The 23,648-nt window shown below is 44.6% G+C and overlaps 1 protein-coding gene across 4 annotated transcripts in view; it reads left to right on the top strand.

Annotated features, from left to right (window-relative positions):
- Positions 1–23,648, top strand: part of adgrl1a (adhesion G protein-coupled receptor L1a) — a 94,086-nt gene that overhangs the window by 47,705 nt on the left and 22,733 nt on the right. For 3 of the 4 annotated variants that reach the window (XM_068336921.1, XM_068336923.1, XM_068336922.1), the window contains 2 exons: positions 8,686–8,899; positions 9,881–9,990. In XM_068336921.1, coding sequence (XP_068193022.1) covers positions 8,686–8,899; positions 9,881–9,990 — 324 coding nt within the window. Of the gene's footprint in view, positions 1–8,685; positions 8,900–9,880; positions 9,991–15,815; positions 15,901–23,648 lie in introns of those variants that run through there. The other variant, XM_068336924.1, reaches the window with a different exon arrangement.

The following is a 23,648-nucleotide window of genomic DNA, read 5'->3' as shown; positions in this document are numbered from 1 at the left end:
CATGATGTAGTACTTCTGAAAAGACATTTCATGAGCATGTGCATTGTGGAAATTAATCAAATTAATCAAGACGAGCGGGATAACATCTTTGAGAGAATCTTAATTTGTTCAACCACCCAGTTCTGTGGACATTTCTGTCCACAGACGAGGTCAGATCTGTGTGCAAAGCTCCAAAACACTCTCCAAGTTGACTTCCTGGATCCTTTCTGTCCTGGAATGATACTCACAAGTCATTCACAAGTCGTGACTAATTTGTGAGCCAGAAGGTGAAACAATGGGCTTGAGAATTGGCCAACTCCAACTGTGCCTACCATTTTCACTGTGTAACTAATTACGTTCATCTGTACACATTCACTGCAGCCTGTAATCTTCTCCAGCAATGATGCTGTTGTGAGCAATTTCATCCTGCCACTTCTTGAAGAAACCAACAAGGAAAAGGGGCACAACCATGTTTATTCTAAGGAGAATCCATGCAATTGTAAGAAAATAATATAATTTAAAAAACATTTTTCTATTACAGAGCCACATGACAGATAAGCAACCAATTACACTCACATTCATGCCGTTTGACAACTTACAATCACTAATTCATCAATATGTTGTTGTGTCTAATGTTTGTATGATGAAAGGAAGTCGGAGAAGTCAGAGCAGATGTGAGAAGAAGAGACAAATACTAAAATATGTAAATTTATAAAATTAAAATGTACAAAAACAAGAATAAAGTATTTTGTCATTAATAAAATTATGAAACTCTGTAAAGACAAATTTCCTTTGAAGTAGGTGACTGCTGCAGAATACTAATCATAGATATCACTATAGTGATTTAATTTTTTAAGCAGGCATTTTGCATTTGCAACTTCTTTGAAAGCTTTGTGATTTTGAAGTCCATCAGAAAAAGCCGTACATGTGTTTATGTAGACAAGTAAAGCCTCTAATATGTCTGAAAGCAGCCTCAGAATGTTTGCGCCGTTTCCTTTCTCCCATGAAACTAAAATCCACAAGCGATAGTGAGGCTAGTAGTTAATCTAGCAGCTAGTGAATATTGTTTCGTCTCATCTGGTTTTTGTAATAAAGAGCTGCTGTGAAGTTCTTTTTCCCTCGTCTTTCAGTGGCTGTTGTGGAAGTTTTTAAGCATTCATTGCCTTTCCATCATAATATCAATAACCGGTAGAACTCACTTCACCTCTAATTTTAATATGATGTTCTCTCAACCCAAAACTTTCAGTTATTATTACCGCGCTCTGCCTCATGATGTCCCCTAGATTTTTACGAGTTTAACTCCATCCTATTCTTATCCTACCGTTTCCATTCCCCCCCCCCATCCTCTTCTGCCCATTTCCTTGCAATCCAGCCTCCCTTCAACTCCCTGGACTGTTTGTCTTTCCTCACCCTATGCCTTTTGTCTGTTAACGGTACACACCTTTTGTCTCATCCTCATCTCTCTCTCGCTCGCTCTCTCTCTCTCTCTCTCTCTCTCTCTCTCTCTCTCTCACTCTCTCTCTCTCTCTCTCACTCTCTCACTCTCTCTCTCACTCTCCCTTGCTAAATTGGTGCTGGAGGTTGCTGTGCTCTTCAAAGCCCTTGGATGAGAACAGTAGATCACAGAGAGGCCCGTGTGAGTCAAAGGTTAATGGATGGTCTTTGAACATATATTGGTTGTTGCTGGGCGGGAGACGGAGGGAAAGCATGAGCGGCAGTGTGTTCTTTTAAATCTTCCCTTGAAGATGATGCATGCCACTCTTCTGCATCTACTGCTGCCTACAGGGGCTGCGCCTCTTTGTTTATTTATTCATTCATTCATAGTGGTAGACTGGGTGTGTTTTGTGTGTGCTTATTTTGTTTGTGCGTTTGTGTTTTTGTGGACTGGTGTACATCAAGGTGTGCCAGGCTGTTTACAATGATTTCTGTACTGCAAACAAGTTCGTACATTACGGATTGGGGACTGTGTTCCTGTTTGTGCGACCGTGTGCTACTTGCCCGTTTTCTCTCAGGGCCTAGATGCGTAATTTTCCAGCTTTTGTAACCCTGAAGGACTGTGTATGTTTGCATTTGAGTATCCTAGAACACTGGTATGGGCGAGCGTGTAGAGGTTCTGATATTTATGTGACAAGCATGCCATGTGTCGCACGTGCATTTGCTACTCGTGACTCATGGACTTCAGATTGATAATTACCAGCAGCAGCTTGAGGCTCAGAGCCAAGGGCAGAGTGCTTAGAGAGGGGAAAGAGAGAAATGCTGGGAGGGAGATGACTGAAGGGGAGAATGAAGAAATGCTAATATTTTTTATAAATGAGAAGAAAGATGTGGAAGGGGAAGAGAGAGAAGAGGTGGAGGTGAAGGGGCAGGACAGGAGGGTGGAGTGGAGACATGGGGAGAATGAGGGAAAGGCCAAGACCGCATGATGGAAGGGTAAATGAGAGTGTTTCCAAGTGGATAAAATTGGATGAGGGATTTAGGGATGTTGCTGTGGTGAAAATGAAAACAGAAAAAGGGAAGAGGAACATCACAGTATGTTCGTTGTGCTGCAGATGGTTAAGACGGCATAGAAGCATGAGATGGAGTCGCAATTTACAGCTAAATCCATTTTTAATTACAGCAGAAATGTACATGAGCACCTGAAAAGCTGCATATTGGATAAATACAGTATACCTGCAAAAATCACTCAGTTAATACAGGCATTCAGTAGACAAAAAAACGCACAATTTTCCCATACATCTTGTCGTGTAAGGAGGGTAACTACAGTAAACAACTAATGCGGCTTTAAAATGGAGCCTCTGACTGATGATTGTGAATCTGCTCACACAGATACTCACCCCCCCCCCTTCTTTTTTCTGACCACCCTCTTCTTTTTCATCTGCCACCCTCCTCCTTGGTTCTGTCTGCCCTGTTCTCCCCCCATCCCTGTGGTTGTTTCCGTGCATCACCTGCATCCACCGCAGTGTTTATATGAACCGAGGTCTGACTCACTGGCTACTCCCCTTCTGCTACGCTCTGGAAACAGAGAGAATAGAATAGAGTTGTGTTGGGCCTGTAGCACAGCTCCCATCCCCGGGGAGATGGGGGATATTTTACACCGGGTGAATCTCTTTTTTAGACAGGCTGATTTTTATTTTGTGCTATGTCGTTTTCCCCCGCTGAGGCACTTTTATTGTATAATTAGGCGCCAGGGCCAGCAATGAAGTAGTTTGACAGTATGAGCACGTCCCGTCTCGCCTCCCTCCTCAAATTTGTGTGTGTGTGTTTCACTGTGTCTCAGTAGCTTTTTAACTGCTTGTCTTAATCTCTGCTATGCCTGCTAGTTCCCCCCACAGCCAAGTTTGTCAACACACACTTAGAGTTCTCCAGGTTGAGGATGGATAAGGGTGAGGGCTTGTGCATGACTGCCTGCTAGAATTCTTTGTATATGAGTCTGCATTGTAGATATTTTTTGGGGGGTATTTGTTGCATGATTGTGTGTATATGTGTCCCTTCTCCAGTTGGGGCATGTTTAATTATGCCTCATGAATGATGTAATCTTACGGGTTGTGCTGTAATTCGGTTCACGGTGAGGGCTACTGAGGAGAGGCCGTCTGCAGTGGGTCTATCAGGACAATAGGAGGTCTTCTCTGCCTCAAACCTGCTTAACTTTTATTATGAAAGTGACCTTGTGCATCCGCAAAAAATCATCATCGTGTTTACGTTGCCCCACTATGTAGCTTGATGGTTTCTCTCTCTCCATTCTCTCCATCTACCCTGTCTAATTTTCAAAAGCCATTCTCTGCCTCTGACCCTGTGTGTTAGATCGCCTTGGCTCCATCACAGTTGATTAGTGTCATTTTGATGCAATTCTGACCCTATAGCACAACTGGTGACTCCCCACTCAGTCAATGCTCATCTCATCTCCTCTGTCTCCTTAGCCTGATACAGGCGCTGGAGTCAATGGAGATGAGATAATATCCTAGCTTTGAGGCCAGTCGTACCTCTTTCGATGCACGCGCATGCACAAACACACACACACACACACTCACACACACACACATCTCCACAAGCAGCCCTCATCCCCTCCATTCTCACGTTAGGCCTTTAGGTTTGTCTCTGGATGTCACTTTGTCACAACTCCTCCGCTTCAAGTCTGCCTGGATGTGACAGCTCTGGCCGCATCGCCTTAGCTTGTCTGTGGTGACAGGCTATGCTTGAGCAAGTCATTAACGTTAAGTTGTGGCGTTAAGTGAGTCGCTAGGATTTAGTGCTACGCTGATAAACCACTTGAGAAATTGGTTTAAATGATTCTCTGTGAGCGAGGGAGAGAATCCCATCGCTGAGACCTCTTAGTTCTGTCCAATGACTGTAAAATTACTTGCTTGGCTTTGCTAAGTAACTAACCTGAAAATTATGAGGGAGAACAAGAAGTCTTATGTAGAAGTATGCAGTAGACTTTGAATACTCTGCTGTGATCTCTGGGCGAAAGAGTACACTCACGTATTAGCCTTAATGCACAGTGCACAGTTAATTTTAAAGATGGTGATATAACAAGATTTCCTCCTCATCAGCAAAATGCTCAGTTTCCCAACTACCAATACTGCTTAGCAAAAATATTCTCTGCTAGTATGCTTCAGTGCTATGCTAATGAGTAACATTAGGAGATGACTGCTGGAACAGACCGAGGGGCTAAGAGGGACTGATCACATTTCAGCTCTTGAATGACGTTCAGCCATCCAGCTAACAAGTCAGCCGTAGGACCTCCATAAGCACAGCCATCCATCCCAAGTCTGACACCATCAGATTCTCCAGCTACCTGCAATGACAAACGTTCTCCCTCAGTCGTGAGACACCACAGACCAGACCATTAATCCAAGGTTAACTTGTTGTTGATTGGAAATTAAAGTGCTTTTATATTTGAAAGCTGTTGGTTATTGAAGGTTTTGGTGCTGCTTCAGTGAGAAATCCATCTATTCACGGCGTAGACTAAGCCGAGTTTTAGTCTCTCTGAGTTGTCCTTGATGTAACCAGATTTTCATGAACTTTTATAAAGTAAAGTCGTGTCCTTTTATTGCGAGTCTCTCGGATGTGATGATGAAAGAGGATATTGCATCTGTGAAAATGTTTAAGTGTTTATTAATGTGTGTGTTTGAGGAACAGACTGAATTTCTAGACTGTAGATAGAATGTATAGACGTCTAATGGTAGGGAAAGAGTTTTTTGCAAAGACGAGCGGTGCTTTTGCCAAATTATGTTCTTGTCTGACGGTCGAAGCATCTAGCCACCCTCGGGCTTTAATTACTGTGTGAGGATAATGAGTCAAATCCAATCAGCTCTCTCTCTCTTTCTCTTAATTTGTATGAAGCTTCTATTATGAAGCCAACCACTTCAACCCCTCACACAAGCTGTCCTGGAGTGACACCAGCCCCCCTGCCTGTCATGTGTTTGTCTACTGAAGATCTCTGCCTCTCCTGCATCAGTACACCCATGCAAATCAGCTTGTATAATCATCATATTTGCTGATATTTTCAGTATGTGTTATAATGGATAAGCAAGACAAGAGATTTAAATAGTTTTATATAGCCTGGGAGATGAATCACAGTCTCACTATGAGAGATTACATCCTTCTATACATATGGCTACTGCTGAGAACAGCAATCATTGGGCAGCTATGCATCAGACAGGTATAACGATGTGACTGTAAGTGTGTGGGTTTGCATCTTTGTGTGTGCGTTGGCTGAAGACAAGCTGAAACCTTAATGAATTCCTCCAGAGTGAAGGACAATCGTAGCCCCTGGCCACTCCAAGCTTATCCCAGTCTCATATCAGCTCAGCTCAGAGCCAGCCACAGCTCTAGCTAGGCCTCGGGCCATCTGGCCAGCATAAAACCACGTAAGCTCAGACCGTCGCACACACCCACACACACTCTGAATCCCTGAAGTTAAGTTACACACTTGTTTGCGAATACACCATTCAAATTTCTCTTTAGAGAATGTGTATAAATCGGTATATGAGGTGCATCCTGCCGCATGAACATGGTGAATGCTGCCTTAACCTGGAGCTTGACAAATGGCGGTTGCGTAGGTGTGAAATATGTAGGTGTGAAATGTGTATCTGTGAAATTTCCTACAGTATGGAGGAAGTAGACATTTTCAGTGGTGCCAGAAATAGGTTAGTTATCATACAGTAGTTGCTGCCACCATAGAAACATACTGGCTCAATAAGGCCTGTGCTCAATTATAGTTTAATATAAACTCTAACAACCAGGCAGGAAATAAATTGCTAGAAAAGTGTTGACAAGTGAAAAGTTAGACTGATCCTTCATATTCTGTGTGAAATTGTTATATATTCTTTACACTAAAATTACATAATTGTACTCACTTCATGTTTTGTTTTTGCCTTTATTTTAAAGCACGTCTGTCGTGATAAGATTTTACTCAACGGGACAAAACAAATTCATGCTTATAGTTTCACAAGCTAGTTGGCAAATGACAGGGGATAGACTGAATAGCAGTGAAGGTAACAAAGCTTTGTGCAAAATACCAATCACAAAATTAAATCCACTAGTATTTGGGCTCTTTTGTTAGGTTAAGCCCTCTTACTGGACTGTTTGAGTCTGTGCTCGATGATTTGGAGACTGATGACCCAGAATGGTTTGCTTTGTAAAGTATATTTAACATGCGATCTCTCCTCTCTGATCACGTCTGTTGTTCCTACCGTGTTGGTCCACAGCACTGAGTATGATCACCACTGGTGGCCCTCTCCAGTTTTACTTTCCTCTTGGCTCTCTGTGTGATTGTAATTGCTAGCCTGCTGCTGTGTGCTTACACTGCAGGGTAGTTAAGAGAACAAGCCCACACACTGACATTATGCATCGCAATCCCACTGTGGTACAGGACTATGTGTTTTCTATATGTGCATGCAGGCATGCTCATATGTGTGAGCTTGAACGTTTGCATTCTTCTGCACAGTATGCGCATGTACGCATCTGTGCTAATTTGCCTTGTGTGAGGTTTTTTTTTTTCATTTGCTGTGTGGATTTGTTTGACTGGCCTCGCCTGCTGTTTGCATCTCTGTGTGCTTTAATTAGTATTCGTATTTTGAATCCAGGCCTTTGTGAGTTGGCACTGGCGCTGCGTGCTGGCAATGCATGAAAGATTGGAAGTCTATCTGAGCTAGTCATTCAGCCTTAATGGCGTTAGTTACACAACTGAACTCAAGTCCCCGCCGCATAAATGGGTGGCTTTTAGAAATATGAGCAAGTCAGATGACAGTGAGTCAAATTGCGCATCGTTGTTGAGTATGTTTGGGATGACTGACATTGACATTGACCCAGATGGGCACTCCTGTTGAATGGACAGCAGCTGAAACCTAAGCAGTGCAAGCTCAGTGTCAGGAAGGGAATGGTGCTTTTGCTTGCGGGGCCTCGGCGCTAACACCAGGGGGAAGAAGGACTGACTCAGTGTCCTTGTCCGCTGCTGAGTCTTTCTGTTAGGGAAAAATGCTGTACAGGAAGAGCCTGAGCTTAAAACAGACGCTTAAATTCCATCTTTCTTATATGCACCAACACTGCTTTTTTATTTCACACTCACTATTAGCCATCTATGTAGGCTAATGGTGGGCATACCTGTACCCATATGCCCTACTTACAATGCAGAATGGTGCTTATTCAAAGCCCACAGCTCCTCCAGGACAGCAGACAGCATCTAGCGGTCTCGGATGCCGCTCCAATACTTGTTATTTTCCCCAAAGAAGTTTTGTCAGTGTAGCACCATGGACAGCATCTCTTTCAGCCGCTGGCAGTATCAGCACTGAAAAACTCTCCTTCAACACTGCAGAGAACTTCGTCGTCAGATCACTTACTCTGTCTCAATCTCAGTCCCGCTTCTGTGCCCCTGCCATCACCTGGGCTGCAGATGAAGCTGGCCGCCAGCCTTTTTGTTATATTTGTTTATGTGAGACTATATGTGGAACGGTATGCAGCTATGCTGAAAGCTTTAGTCGCAGGAGGTATCTCACTCAGCACCTCTTTGCAGACCATTTTCATGCTTCTCACCCCACCTGAGTGATTAACCCGAACTACACAACACTGTCCTGCTGACCCTTTGCCACATAGAGCTCTGCTGCCAGCCACAACAGCACATCGGTATGCTCCTCAGACTTTGATTAGTAGCAGTGGGTGTCTGAATGATGTACACAAAAGAGGCGCACAGGCACTGATTCTTTTTTACTTTCTGCACCATTGCTTTCCTTGTAATTCAGTTTAAATCCTAAGGTTCTGCTCTGTAACCTCATCGAGGTGGAATGGACTAAAAGATGCTCAGAAGGACACAGAGTTCTTCTCTGGTGGGCGATGAGTATAATAAGCTGATGCCTGGTTGTGTGTAGGAGTTTGTTAACATTTGAAACTCACAGTTTGTTTCACAAGTGGTGCAATATCTCATTGGAGAGGCTGGTGTGGCTGCCAGTATGTGATCTTGATGTGAAAACTGGATTGCCAGAATATGCATCAGTGCTGAAAACTTCTTCTCAGTTATCTTTCAAGTCTATAGCAGAAAATCTTCATTTTATATCAGGAATATTAGAACCACTTCTATTCTGCCTGGTCTTGTCAAATGATACACATCATATTTACCTTGTGGTCAAATAATAAAGTGCCTCCTGGAAGTATTATGCCTCATTAAATTGTCATTACCTGTGCCTCGGTCTCTCTCCCTTTCCACTTCAGCTCTGAGCCGGTCAATGATGCCCTTCGGCTTGATGCGCCGCGAGCTGGCGTGTGAAGGCTACCCGATCGAGTTGCGCTGTCCTGGAAGTGATGTCATCATGATTGAGACGGCCAACTACGGCCGCACCGATGACAAGATCTGCGACGCAGACCCCTTCCAGATGGAGAATGTGCAATGCTACCTACCGGACGCCTTCAAGATAATGTCACAGAGGTAAATATTGATCTGTTGTGCACTTGTGTAGGTGTTTGAACAGAGCCAAAGCCCATTATTGGCTGAGGAAACAAGATATTATTTCACAACATAATTTGTCCAATATTTCCTGTTTCTGCCTGGAGTGCTGATATCATGTGAGAAATACTGAAGTCAGCATCCTTGGAGTGTTCACAGTACCGCCATGTCCTGGAGAGGTGTGCATGCGTACGATGGTTGTATGTGTGTGTGTGTTTCTGCATACACACCATATACACACATGAGTGTGTGCATCTAAATGTGTATCCATCAAAAAGTTTGGAGACACCTTCAGGGTCAACTTTTTACTGGTTGTGTGTTTTGGATTGTTGAGATTCACCGATGGAAGCTTCTCCCAGCTGGCCGTCACACGTGTAATGGAAGTGAGAGAAAGGAAATGAGAATGAGTGGGGTTCCCATTTGTGTGTGTGTGTGTGTGTGTGTGTGTGTTTGTGTGTGTGTGTGTGTGTGTGTGTGTGTGTGTGTGTGTGTGTGTCTGTGAAAACATCAACGTGGTTTAGATTGAGGTATTTTGTCTATGCTAATGTTTTTTGTGTGTCTGTTGTTGTAGCCCGTTAGTCCCTCTCTGTTGTCTCACCTCTAATTGTTCCCACTCACAACCCCCCAGGAGAGGAGCTTTTTACGTCACACCCCCTTCTGTCTCTGCCTTCCCCTCCCTTCTTTCCCATTCGCTCTCCCCTTCCCACCCTCCCTCTCTGTTTCCCACCTCCCCTCGGGTGCAGCTGTCACATGATCTAGTCTAGTGTGAAATTACTCCCTTCCCTAACGTTCCCTCCATCTTTTGGAGCCTGAAGATATTTTTTTTGTGCCCACTCTTCTTTGTCTTTCTTACAATGGCGCTTGTGATTTTGTTATCACTTACTTCCTGGCCTTTTTGTGTGTGTGTGTGTGTGTGTGTGTGTGTATCTCCATCCCTCACCTGTTGTCTCTCTTGTGTTGCAGGTGTAACAACCGCACCCAGTGTGTGGTGGTGGCGGGATCAGACGTGTTTCCAGATCCCTGCCCAGGAACCTACAAGTATTTGGAGATCCAGTATGAGTGTGTCCCCTATAGTGAGTACTGAGACCACCTCCTACCACCCACTCTCCTCACCCCATTCACCACCTCCCCCCATCCCTCCCTTAACCCCCACCTGAACCTACCCTTATTTCTAATCCACAAAATCCCTCGACAAATGACATCTGCACACTTTCTCTGGCTTTTTTTCCCCCAATACAAGCAAAACAAAACATGACAGTCATCCTCACCTGATTTCTCGCTCTGTGCCTCTTTGCTCTTTCTTCCACTGCACACACACACACATACACACACACACACACACACACACACACACACACACACACACACAGAGCACTAACCTTTTTTTTTATCGACAGAGTGATGCACCAGTAGCTGAGAGGGATTTTCACATGAGGAAAGGTTCTCCACAAATACGGGGTTCGATAAGCATTTCACACACACCCATGTGCAAACGTGGGTCCAGCCCCTTATTGGCAACCACTACTATGTAACACACACCTTCACACACTCACACACTGATTGACCAAGGGGCATGCCGCTGCCTTTATCTGGTGGCAAACACCTTTGCTGTCCCTGTGATTTCCAATAAAAATTAAAATTGGGTTCAGTGAGATTTTGAGGTGGGGGTGGGGGTGGGGGTGGGGGTGGCCTTTGTGTGTGTGCCATGCCTCACAATAGCAACGTTAACACAAACAGCAAAGGGTTTATTTTAGACCACATGACCTGCCACACTTTTTAACATCCCTATGGTAACAACTCACTTCCTCACACCACTGCTCAAAGCTGCGTGACAGGTGTGACACACAAACACACACGCACGCGCACACATATCCTAGTGATTGGGAGACATACAGTTGATCTTTTTCTCATTCCCTGTGAATGAGAAAAAAAATGCTTCACCCTGTGAGTTACAATTTCCGCACACGCATCACAGTCAAATGACCGCGCGCACACACACACACACACACACACACACACACACACAAACACACACAGATTGGATCGTGTTGTGTTGATCTTTCTTCATGTGAAAATCTGCACTCAGCCTCCTCTCCTCCCTCTCATGTTTAATTACTCTCGGCATTGATCCCCTCACTGTGCAGGACTATCTGGCCGGAGGGGAGGGACAGTGGTGCTCCCTTCCTCCTGCCCCCCCCCCAGCAGAACTGGGGGGGCAGGAAGGGATGACAGTTCCTCAGAGGGTGGTGGGAAATTGTTAGATGTGAGTTTTTTAGGAGCACATGGGGCAGTTGATTAATCTTTGTTGGGACGCGGGATGATTCTCTCTGCTTTTTCCTCAGGCACAGAGGAAGTGGCGACAGGATTGAGTCAACACCAAGACACTAACCACTTTGCTGTTTTCTTCTTCCTCTTCTCATCTCTGCCCTCTGAGGTCTCTCCATCATTTTAACTTATAATTTCCACAGTTGCTATCACTTCTATTTATGTCTCTTAACTATTAATTCTCTTTTCTTTTTATTGTCTCTCTTCTGTCTCCTGTCTGCACTAGAAATCGTCACTTAGAGTCTCATTTAGCTCATCCTTTTCTAGTCACTGTGCATCCTCCCACACACCAATTTTATCATTATATCCAGTCTCTTCTGCTGTCTCTGTTTTTTTCTTTTACAGGCCCGGCGGATATTTAAATAACCAATCGTACACCTTTGACAGAAAGAATCATCCACGCACCTCTTTCAGTCTTTCAACCCTTGCTCTGCTCAGTGCTTTCTGCCCTTAGTTTACCTTTTGGGTGACTTTGTTGAGACAGTTTGCAGCTGAAGTTAACAAGAGGTTAGCTGAGTTTGTACCATTGAGGATTTTTCTCTGGGGATATTTTTTTTCCGAATGCCTTCCGAGTAATAACAAGTGTCCTTGAGTCTCATCTGCCCTCTACGACCTGTCTTTCACTTTGCTTTAGCTATGGTCAGATTGGCTTCTCAGGTACGCAACTTTGTTAGTCCTCTGGTAGTTCTCTGCCGTAGTTTCATGCTCTGCATTGCTTAGTTGTACCTGCGTCTTTCCCCTCATACGTTCCAACCTTGTCTTTTCCCTGTGACTGCACAAGCGCATTTGTTCCCTGTCCTCAAAGCAATCAAAAGGATGATTAAATAGCTGCTGACTTGCATTTTTTTTCTCCTGGTGTTTGGGGGAAAAAAAAAAACTTTGTTGATTGTGACTGAAGTATGGTTTGGCTTAGAAAATTGGAAGCTGATCCCTCTATGATGAAAAGTGCCGCCTATCTGAAGTGACAAAGAAGAGCCAATTACCCCTGTCCTCTGCCACGTTACACTCACTCCCAATCACAGTAAGACAGAAAAGTCTGCGTGCACACACACATACGCGTGTGCACACACACACATATGCATATATTGCGGGCTGCTGTGCGCATTCATGCTCATTTGACAGAGTAAATACGACCTGACACATTCAGATTCAGAGTTGGAGCTGCTCATCCCAAAACCCAGTCGCTGTCGCACCACACGGCACTCAACTCGGACGCCTTTAATTACAAGGAGAGCGGGCGTGTCGCTCATTTCAGTTCTGCCTCAGCAGAGATTTGTCAAAATTAATTGAATTTGCTGCTGCTAATCGCTCTGGTAATGCCTCGTGGTTTGAGTCTGGCTGTGAATACCGGTCACTCTGGCATCATCCAAAGCCGATTTTTGTCGCTCGTCTTATCGAGAGAAAAAAAGGGGGGACAGCATGATGATAAGAGCGAGTGTGGCGTTTATGTCTGACAGGCCCCTGTGTGTGTGTGTGTGTGTGTGTGTGTGTGTGTGTGTGTCACACAGGTGTCATGTTACCAGTCACCTGAAACAGGAAGGTGACAGCCACAGCTAAATTGATGAACACTCAACTGTCTGCTGAGCTTAAAAAATAGAGTCCGGAACATGTGTGTATGTTGCTATGAGCGGGATCGCCTTGGCAAAATACAATATCCTCCAACAAGTCAAATCATATCTCATCCAGCCAAAAAGCCCCTGCGAGGCCTCTCTCTGCCACAAAGCATTGTTTTTGCCAACCGGAAAACAGCAAGACAAAACGGCTCAACTGAACTCTCATTTTGCACTGTCACAGCCTTCTGTAGCCCGCTGGATTCCATTAAGACATCACAGATCCGTGGACGCGGCTGCAGCATGTATTTACTGCAGCGGATACCCACTGGATACCCACTGCAGTCTTTGCACAGATGCACAATGAGTCAAAGTAAATCCACCCCACAAGAGAAATTTACCTGTTTCTGCTCCTCCTTGGGGGCACAGCGCTACATCATTATTGACTGTTAATTTTCTTTATTTGGGCAATCCCGGCTCGCCATGCCAGAGCTTCATCAGCCATGATTTATATTGTTAATATGCACACTGCAGGTAGCTGAAGGACTGGCTTTAAAAACACCTACTCAGACTGTACAGTGCAGTAGAGATTATGCTCCTCTCTTTAGGTTAACTTCATTTTCTCTGCTTTCTATCTTATTTTCTGGCTCTGTCGCTGTTTCACTTTATTAAATTGATTCTACTTCGCAAATGTGTTCAGCTCCATCTATTCATTATGAGTTTTTTGACACAAAGCCACAGGAAATGACAGGTTGCTTATTGAGGAAGAGTCAGTAGAAGTAATAACAGCATTGCGATATGACAAGTTTTCACGGGAGGTGAAGAAGCAGTTTGTTGAACCTGAAATTCTGTTAATATGTACTGAGGTGCCACCAGACCTGGGACTCATAAACGATAGGGGAATGAGAAGAAACTCTAGGAAAGGTGAGGCTTTACCATGAAAAATGTAACGTGCGAAAGAGGCGAACACAGAGAGAGAAGAAGACGTTGGAAGCTGATGAGGACACACTATCTCTCAACACTGTGAAGGAGACAGAGGAGGTGCGATTGTCCTGCAGTACTGCAGTACTGCAACATCGTGTGTGTGTGTGTGTGTGCGTGTGTGCGTGTGCGTGCGTGCGTGCGTGTGTATGTGTGTGTGTTTTGGCTGTGCTCATTAGTGTGGGAGTAATTGATAGGGTTGTAGAGAGCGCTGAGCAGAGTGATTAAGGGGAGAGAGGGCAGTGGCTTATTTCTCAAAAGAGCCTTGAAAGAGAAATGCTGAATGAATCAGACAAACAACCAAGGTGGCCTTAAACTAACCTCCTCCTCGCTGTGAGGACATGTTGATGGGTTTTTGTCTCTTTTATGTGTTTGTGCATGTGTGTCCTCAAGTACATGTGATGATTTTGTGGTTGTCTGCCCTCAGTGTCTATTTTTCAGGCTAAAAGAATGGAGTCACCAGAAGTCTTCTATCTACCTCATTCTTCTTATCCCTTTCTGCAGAACTAAGAAGGAGTTCTTCCTTTTTCTTTCACTCTCTCTTTCTCTCTGCACATCATCACTCTGGATCATGCAAGTCATTTTACTCTAGTTTAGGAAGTGGTTTATTTATAATGCCGTATTTATCATCACATCTTTTGAGGATTGCAGCTTCACAGCAACTTGAAGCAGACAAACTGTGCTGTCAATGGATGCTTCAATGCTTCAGTGGAAAAGCACCATATGTTAGCTTGAATGTTCACATTCAATAACCTTGGAGCTAATGATTGCACTTTGATAATAATAAGGCATTTTTTACCCGCCAGCCCATCTTTTCGAACCTCATTTTTGTAGCGTTGCCATTTTAATACCATGCCCCCCTCCCCTGACCGCAGCTAAAGCCCCTTTCTTTTTATTTTTCTTACTATTTTTCTTTTTAGGAATGTCTTCTCCCCCCCCCCCCCTCCTCCTTTTTTACCAGCATCACCGTGGAGGTGTCTTGACAATTTCACAGATCTCTCCAGGGACAGCAGACTTCCTATGACACACACACAACAATCACACTCGCAGCAGGGATCTGCCAGCCATGAGCCTGCTGACATGTCCTTCCTGTGAGACATGACGAGCCGCTCGTGCCTCAGCAAACACGGACGAAAGCCGTGTGGCAGAGCTGTAATGAAAGGTGGAGCTGAAATCCTTCTTGAGTCTCCTCCTGCTCGTGGACCTCCCTAGACAGGCACCAAACAGCATCACGGATGTCAAGGGAAACAAGGCTTACCTGTTACCAACTGATTCATGGACTTCCTTTAGTCATTTTTTTTCGTTTCTCCTTTGTCTACCCTCGCCTTAACCAATTCTGGTTGCTTGTGTTTCTGAGGGGTTCCACCCTGTCAAGTCCTTTCTTGCACTTGTTTTGTTCTCTTTTCCTTTGATGAGCGAGCCTCACCTAGGCGAGCCGGCAGCTCCCCGCCGGTTGGACGGTCGATGGGTTAAGTGTATTTGCTGGCTTCTGTTGCAAGCATCCTGACTGACAAACGACTGTCGTAATGTGATCCCTGCAAAGACTGCCAGCCCCAGATAGAAAAACAACTTTGCATCCACCTTTAATCCATCATCCTCCCATTTCTTTCTCTGCCATTCTCTGTTTATTTCCACAGCTGAAGAGGATGGCCATGCAAATATCTCCCTGGGTTTCTCTTTCCAACAGGTTCCTGGAGAAGAGGAAGGGAGGGAGAGAGAGAGAGGGATATGACTATATGACAATGGGTGGAGGTGGGGTTGAGAGTGTGTGGTTTGGGGTGACTTGTGTTCTTGGGGGATTATTGATAAGCTGAAATGAAATGGAAATGGATTTAAACCCAGGTCAGGCCATTTTCCCCTCCTCATTTTTCATCTGAGCCATCCTTTCTCTGAGTAGCCAACCATAACACAGACAGATAACTTGCTTTAAAAAGATAGACAGAAAGGACAGCATTTTATTTAATCTCGATTTTCTCTTTTTTCCTGCACCTGTTTTTCTTTGGTTCTCTTTACTTTCACTCACTCTATCTCTTTCTCTCTCTCTCTCTTCCTTGCTGTCTTTCTATTTTATCTCTCTATTTCCTCCTTTCTCCTTTTCCGATGCTTGAATAGAAGTGGATCAAAAAGGTAAAGACCACAATGAACATAACAACCACAGCTCGCCCCTTCCTCCTCCCTTCTCCTCCTCCCTTGTCTCCCTTTCTCCCCCCATACTCCCTCCTAACCCAGCACCTTGTGTAGTGGTCATGTTTGATGTTGATATCCCTCCCTTTTCTTTCTCAATCTCCAATCGCCTCTTCTGCCCTCCTCTGTCTGTATCTCTTTGAACTAAAACCAAAACTCTAAAGTCCTTCTAGATTTCCTCCTTGGTTCTGATGACACCAGCCTGACCTGCACACATTCACACAGTCACTCACCTACTCACGCTTTCTCTCTCTCTGTCTCACACACACACACACACACACACACACACACACACACACACACACACACACACACACACACACACACACACAGAACACACACACACACACACACACACACACACACACACACACACACACACACACACACACACACACACACACACACACACACACACACACACACACACACACACACACACAATGGAGGGTCAGCCCAGTATCTTTGAGAGATAAATGAGAGATTCATTTACAGTTGCTCATCTTGTCTTAAACTTACAGACGACATGCTGTCGCATCATGTCATGCAGATTTCTCCTCTCTTGCCATCCTTTTCAAACTCTTGTCCTCTGAACACACACCCGACGAGTTTCATTGCATCTCTCAAGTACCTTTCTACTCATTTCACTACTGTGATTTATTTGTCCCTCTAGATCTAAGAAAAACAATCCACCTTTCTCTTAACATCACCCAGCTCCTCCTGTTCTCCATACTGTATCTGTGACCTTCTTTTTTTAGTTGCTCTGGATCAATTCAAAGATTGTTGTCGCTCTAAACCCAAAGCAAAACATCATGTCAAGAAGACATTAACTGGCCATAGTTGCTGTCAATATCAATTTATGGTATCCCATTTTCAGGTGCTTCAGTGTCCTTCTGTCATTCTGTCTTTCTTGCTTTTTTCAATTAATCAGGCTTCCATTGAACTCATTTTCTGTCCCCTACTTAGGCTTGTCAGTGATTGTTTTTCTCATTTTGGGTTTCTCATCCTGTCGTTCTCTTGTTCTCTATTTCTGCTTAGTTTATCTCTCAGATCGAAACATGCCATCATGAGCGGCTGAAGGCTCTTTCAAACATCTCTCACACTCCTCTACCTTCTCTTCTTCTCCCCGTCTCTGTTTCCACTTGCGGCACCTCTGCTTTCTTTACTGCACACGCACTGTGACCTTGTGTCCCCTAAACTCCGTACACATCAGTCAATCTCTACTGATTTCATGTACTGAATGTTTGGTTAGGCACCCGGAAGGGGAGGAGAGAGGAGAGGATGGGTGTAGGAGGTGTATTCGTTGTATGGAGTGCTCCAGCGTCTTGTAATGGCTGCTCTGATACAGCAGACACCTTGCCCCAAGGACTCTCAAAGAGCTGCAATCAGTGTAGAACGGCACCTCAATCACAGGCTCCTTAAGGAGACCTGACCCATAGCCAAGGTCACAGTGAGAGTAATGGTCATCAGTGCCAGCTCCCCAACGAGCCTTAACTCACTCTGGTCCTCACCCTCCTCAGCCCTCTCCGAGCCCCCCTACTCACACCCGTCTCAGCTTCAGACATTTCTCTTTGTGGCCCCATGGTTGGATCTATATGTTGGAGGAATTAGCCCATATAGAGATTGCCATTAACTGGTTTATGGACCCCTTTTATCTGTCATTGTGTCAATGGCCCTTCATTAACGTGGATCATTGTCTCACATATTTCTCCCACCACAACCAGCCGTTCACTCTCCCTATCTTGTAGTGGAATAGCAAGCAACAGACCATCCTCTTCCTCCAGCTTCCATCTCATCCAATTGCTTTTTTTTAAATTTAGTAATCTTCCTCCCACTTACGAAGACAAAAATCCCTTCCCACTGTCTGCAAACCTGCTCTTCCCCACCTTTATCCATCCCTTCACTGCTGCTAAACACAATTCCTTTCTTTGTTTATGGCTGAATTAAAATTCCAGACCTGTGTCTTGCCTCTGTCAAATTAATACCCACTGACTCATCAGCTAATTGACAGATTTCGATTGGGATGACGTGCACCGTATATGATGATGTCACATGCAGAAGATCCTGTTCAATGATTGTCAAACTACCTTCTGTTAGGCTATTTTAAGACCATGTCAGATGCCTCTCCATCCTCCCATCGTTTCTCGTCCCTTTTCTCACCCTTTTGACACTCTTACAATGCACACTACCCACATCACTTCAGCATTTCCTTTATCACTGCTAACTGGACCAAGCAAGTGTCTGATACATTTCTGCCACCTTCAGTCTGTTGGCCTCTAAAGGAAAAGAGGCTCAAAAATAATGCAGTTTTAGTCTGCTGTGAGAAATCCTGGTTTTTACATGAAGGACAGGATGGATAAAACATACAAGGACAGAACCCTCAATTACATAAATCATTCTGTGCTTGTGATTTGAAAAAGAGAGAGACAGTGGGAGAAACTATTGCATTGTGTGACAGGATAACACAAAAAAATGGCTGCAAATGGAGAAAGAGGGAGAGCGGTCGCTATAGAGACGACGAGTCAGGCAACATCACCTCATTAGGAATGACCCACCACACACAAGCAGAGTCATGTGACCAAGGCAGTGCAGACACACTATTCAGTAGCAGATAGGGAACAGTGTGGGGATTGACTGCATACATGCAGAAGACATGCAATGCTAGAGCCACAGAACAGAGATGACTGAGTGATGCGGGTGGTCACGAATAGAAATCACTCATTCTGGTGTCAGGAGCTTCTTGGCCTGATTCAGAGCAGAAAGTAGGACAGAGGGACATGAAGAGCCGTGTCAGGCTAAGCTAGGCTGATATAACAGCCATGCAGACTTGATGTTACCCCACAGCTCAAGTGACAGTCAGTCACTATAGGATATGCTTCTCTTTTGAGGGCTGTATCAGCAACCTGTAGCCTCTGCAGCCATGTCCTGACAAACTTCTGTCACTCAGTGTCAACTCCATTCAAAGGCTGATAAGACTTTGCTTCCAACGAACGCTATCTGTGGCCCTTGCCAGTTTTTGGTCTCAGTGAAGGATATTCTCTCGGGCAAATGTTTGGGTTGATAAAACTGCCAGTTTGACGCCCGCCTCTTCAACTGTCTGGACAGTGTGTACTGGTGTGCGTTGTGTGAGAGTTTCTGTGTGTCCTAAGGGTGTATGTCCACATGTATATGTCTGTGCATGGCTCTTTGCTCTGTGTTGTGTTTTTACTCCCATGACTTGATCCCCTTGTCATCTGAAAGGAAGCGGAAACACAATGGGACCCCCCTTCCTTCTCTTTCGTTATTTCTCTCTACTTCTTCTCTGTCAGTATGTCACTCCTTAGCAGAATAACTCCCTCCTAATTCTCATTTCACAGGAAATAACCTATATGCTCTCTTACTCCACTCCTCTAGTTTGCACACACAGAACATGCTTGCATCCTTCTTCGATCCTTCTTCCACTCTCTTACCTCTCTTTGTTTCTATCTGAACTGCATACATGCATGCCTTCATGCGTGAGAGCACACACGCACACGCACACGCACACGCACACACACACACACACACACACACACACACACACACACACACACACACACACACACACACACACAAACATACCCACACACACAGAACATACAAACACATTTAAGACACAGCTACACACACTAATGGGCTGATGACTGCACATCAACATACCATCAAGAGACTCCCTACCCACTCAAGCACACATGCTAACTCTTTAAGCCTGTTAAATGTCCAGCCTGGGTGCCATGTCGTGCTCTACGCTGCCCCCTGCTGCCTGCATGCTGCACCTTCCAGTAACAGGTGTGGGATTCAATTAGAACAGCATGCTCTCAGCAGTCAGTCCTGAGAGCACTGCCATTACTGTGTACCAAATAAAGGCTTGGGCCACTAGAGCCTTCAGATCCAGTGAAGATGAAAAAAATACCATGAACACACCACTTTAGAAAAAACCACCAACCCCTGGCAGGAGGTGTTCAGATCATCAAAGTTGGACATTAACTATCACTGCAATGCTGTCACATTAAACACAGCTTTCAGGCAACAACCAGTATTAAATGTCTAAATTTAGCCCCAGGCTGTCAGTGCTCACTTTTAGCTGCATTACCAGTCTGTCAGAAATTACTGCAGGACAATAATGGAAGATATTTGCTGTCATTTTTGGAAAAGTCCTTCTGCTTTTATCATGTTATGCCACAGCCTCATATTGACAAGTAGCAGCTGACCTCAGCCTGGGAATGGGATTACAGTATATAGATAAGTAGTCAATTATTACAACAATATTTCCCTATAAGTGTTGCAGTAATTGACATGCTAGACTATGATAGCTACAGCTTGGGGTTTAATCTCTGATAAGGTAAGTTTTGTTAGTTTTTAGGGTAAGAAATGTCGTCTTTGAGGCTTCACTGGGGTGATCTTACTGAAAGATTTCCATCCGGACCCAAGCAGAAATTAATCTATTAATCTAATTTTTACATAATCCCTGACGGCTCCTACTTCAGCTGCTCTACCCAGACTTGGATAATGCCTAATCTCAAGATTTATGCCTAATGCTTAATGCTTGATGCCTAATACCTCATTCACACCGTGGTCATAAAAGCCTATTTTACGATACTGTACAATAGGATTTGGCTTCTTCTTTCTGCTGCAAATACCCTTCACAGAGAGAGAGTAAGAGCCACAGCAAAGGAGAGGCAGAAAGAGCCAGTAAACAGGAGGGCAGCTGGGAAGGCTGGGGAGTGCAGGTCAGAGTTAATGAAGCCCCCTAGGCAAGTTTTGTGGGGTGTGAATCATGTCTACAGTTCCTATTTGACCTGCGTGTGTGTGTGTGTGTGTGTGTGTGTGTGTGTGTGTGTGTGTGTGTGTGTGTGTGTTTATGCTGTGCAAGTGGATGTTTGTGTACGTCTACTTGGTCTTTGCATGTACAGCCTGGAGGCCATCGATGAGCCCCTTTGACACTGGCCTCACCCAGCAACCATTTCATTAGAATAAACCAAGGCCTGGTGATTGGCAGCCGGTTGGATTCATATGGGAGAGAGAAGACAGAGTAGCATGGAGGAGGAAGGCGAAGGATGACTGTTTATGCCACATTGCTACTGCGATGATGAGCCCAGTGGAATACAGACCGCTGCCAATTTAGTACAGGGCTGGAAGGTTAGGTGCAATAATGAACAGGATCCAGTGGTATTTTTAGGGGTGGGCATGTAATTAAACTAAATTGTGTTTCCAACTGTTTTGCATGCTGTAGGTTGTTGTGCACTGTTCTCTGACTTTAACTTGTATATTACAGTCAATCATGACTAAGTTAGTGATCATTAATCACAGAGACTTCTCATCCAATTGGGCATTTCAGTGATTGTGCTATGCTAGTGAAATGAAATTGAAAAAAAAACTGAAGCACAGTTAAACCAAGTATCCCAAAAATCAGGAAAGAGAAGTGAATAAAGCACAAAGCAGTGTTAGTTACAGAATGTGATATGTGATAATTAAAACTGGCCTCGAGTGATTAGAGATTTTGTTATCAGGTAACATCTGCCAACAGCTTACATTCCAAACACTGGTGATGATGGTGGCTGATGACTCTGCTGTGAAGCTGATAAAATGTTGGAGCAGGTGAACCCATGAAGACGATGTGTTAGGGGGGAGGTGTAACAGTGCATGACAGCAGCAGGAATGAGCTAAAAGCAGAGAGAAAAGCATGTTTAGCAAAACTAGGCTATCACTGCAGATGTGCCGCTGTGCTATTTACCAGCTGGGAAAATACCCGAAACGTTCAACGAACCCAGACACATGGGAATCAAATCTATGACTTCCAGTACGGATAGGTCGAGGCCTGGGTTAACAACGACCACCGTCGGTGCTGTTCACCTACAGGGTGCCGGTGGAAATTGGACTACTGTTGGTCGAAGAAGGAGAGGAGGAAAATGTGTTCGTACAAAGAGAGAGAAGAGGAACGCCAAGAGTATAGGACTGAGAGTAGGAACGTTGAATGTTGGGAACTATGACAGGAAAAGGTAGAGAGTTGGTTGACATGATGCAGAGGAGGAAGGTAGACATACTGTGTGTCCAGGAGACCAGGTGGAAAGGTAGCAAGGTTTCTTGCCAAAAAAGAGTACTACAGATGCAGTATTTGCTTTGAGGATGTTGATGGAGAAGTACAGAGAAGGCCAGAGGGAGCTGCATTGTGTTTTTGTAGATCTGGAGAAAGCTTACGACAGGGTGCCCAGAGAGGAACTGTGGTATTGTATGAGGAAGTCTGGAGTGGCAGAGAAGTATGTTAGAGCAGTGCAGGACATGTATGAGGACTGTAAGACAGTGGTGAGGTGTGCTGTAGGTGTGACAGAGGAGTTCAAGGTGGAGGTGGGACTGCATCAGGGATCAGCTCTGAGCCCCTTCTTGTTGCTATGGTGATGGACAGGCTGACAGACGAGGTTAGACAGGAATCTCCATGGACTATGATGTTTGCAGATGACATTGTGATCTGTAGTGAGAGCAGGGAACAGGTGGAGGAGAAGCTAGAGAGGTGGAGGTTTGTCCTGGAAAGGAGAGGAATGAAGGTTAGCCGCAGCAAGACAGAGTACATGTGTGTGAATGAGAGGAACCCAAGTGGAAGAGTGAGGTTACAGGGAGAAGAGATCAAGAAGGTGGAGGATTTTAAGTACTTAGGCTCAACAGTCCAGAGCAATGGAGAGTGTGGAAAAGAGGTGAAGAAGCGTGTACAGGCAGGATGGAACGGGTGGAGGAAAGTGTCAGGTGTGATGTGTGATAGAAGAGTTTCAGCTAGGCAGAGCTGGAGGTAGCAGAGATGAAGATGCTGAGGTTCTCTTTGGGAGTGACCAGGATGTATAGGATCAGGAATGAGTACATCAGAGGGACAGCACATGTTAGAGGTTTTGGAGATAAAGTCAGAGAGGCCAGACTGAGATGGTTTGAACATGTCCAGAGGAGAGATAGTGAATATATTGGTCAAACGATGCTGAGTTTTGAACTGCCAGGCAGGATGCCTAGAGGAAGACCAAAAAGGAGGTTTATGGATGTAATGAAAGAGGACATGAAGGTAGTTGGTGTGAGAGAAGAGGATGCAGAAGTCAGGGTTAGATGGAGGCAACTGATTCGCTGTGGTGACCCCTGAAGGGAAAAGCTGAAAGGAGAAGAAGAAGTTCAACAAACCCAGACTGTGACACTAGAAAAATAAGACTGGGCATATATGAAAGAAGAAACACTTGGTTGGTATGATTAATAAGGGAAAAACAAAAATAATTACAGACATAAGCATTCAAGGACAGTCCTGACTGCTCGAGCATCATCGGAATATTTATCAGAAAACACAACAAACAAAGGTTAGGTAGCTTAGCTGTTAGCTGCTGAATGTTTTAATTAACCTTATGGTAGTACCAGTAAAAACTGGGGAACTTGGAGAGCTGTGTGCCTCGATGCTTCATCTCAGTGACATTGTTCATGATAAATCAGCGATGCAGTTGGTTCAGTCGTGAACCAACTGCATTTTCACCATCACATCTGGAAGCTTTTCTTGCCATACTGAGTATACAGGATCTCTATTTTATTTCATCCAGTGGAATCCAACGTACGTAGTTTTAATTTGATCATATTGAATCAGTCCATCATGTGCAGCACAATCTTATTTTATTTAGTCATTTTTTTATGCAAGATTGCTCCAATAAGCAAAT

This window comes from Antennarius striatus, chromosome 16, assembly GCF_040054535.1.
Source record: "Antennarius striatus isolate MH-2024 chromosome 16, ASM4005453v1, whole genome shotgun sequence".
Classification (NCBI taxonomy): domain Eukaryota; kingdom Metazoa; phylum Chordata; class Actinopteri; order Lophiiformes; family Antennariidae; genus Antennarius; species Antennarius striatus.
This window is presented reverse-complemented; position numbering and strand designations above follow the sequence as displayed.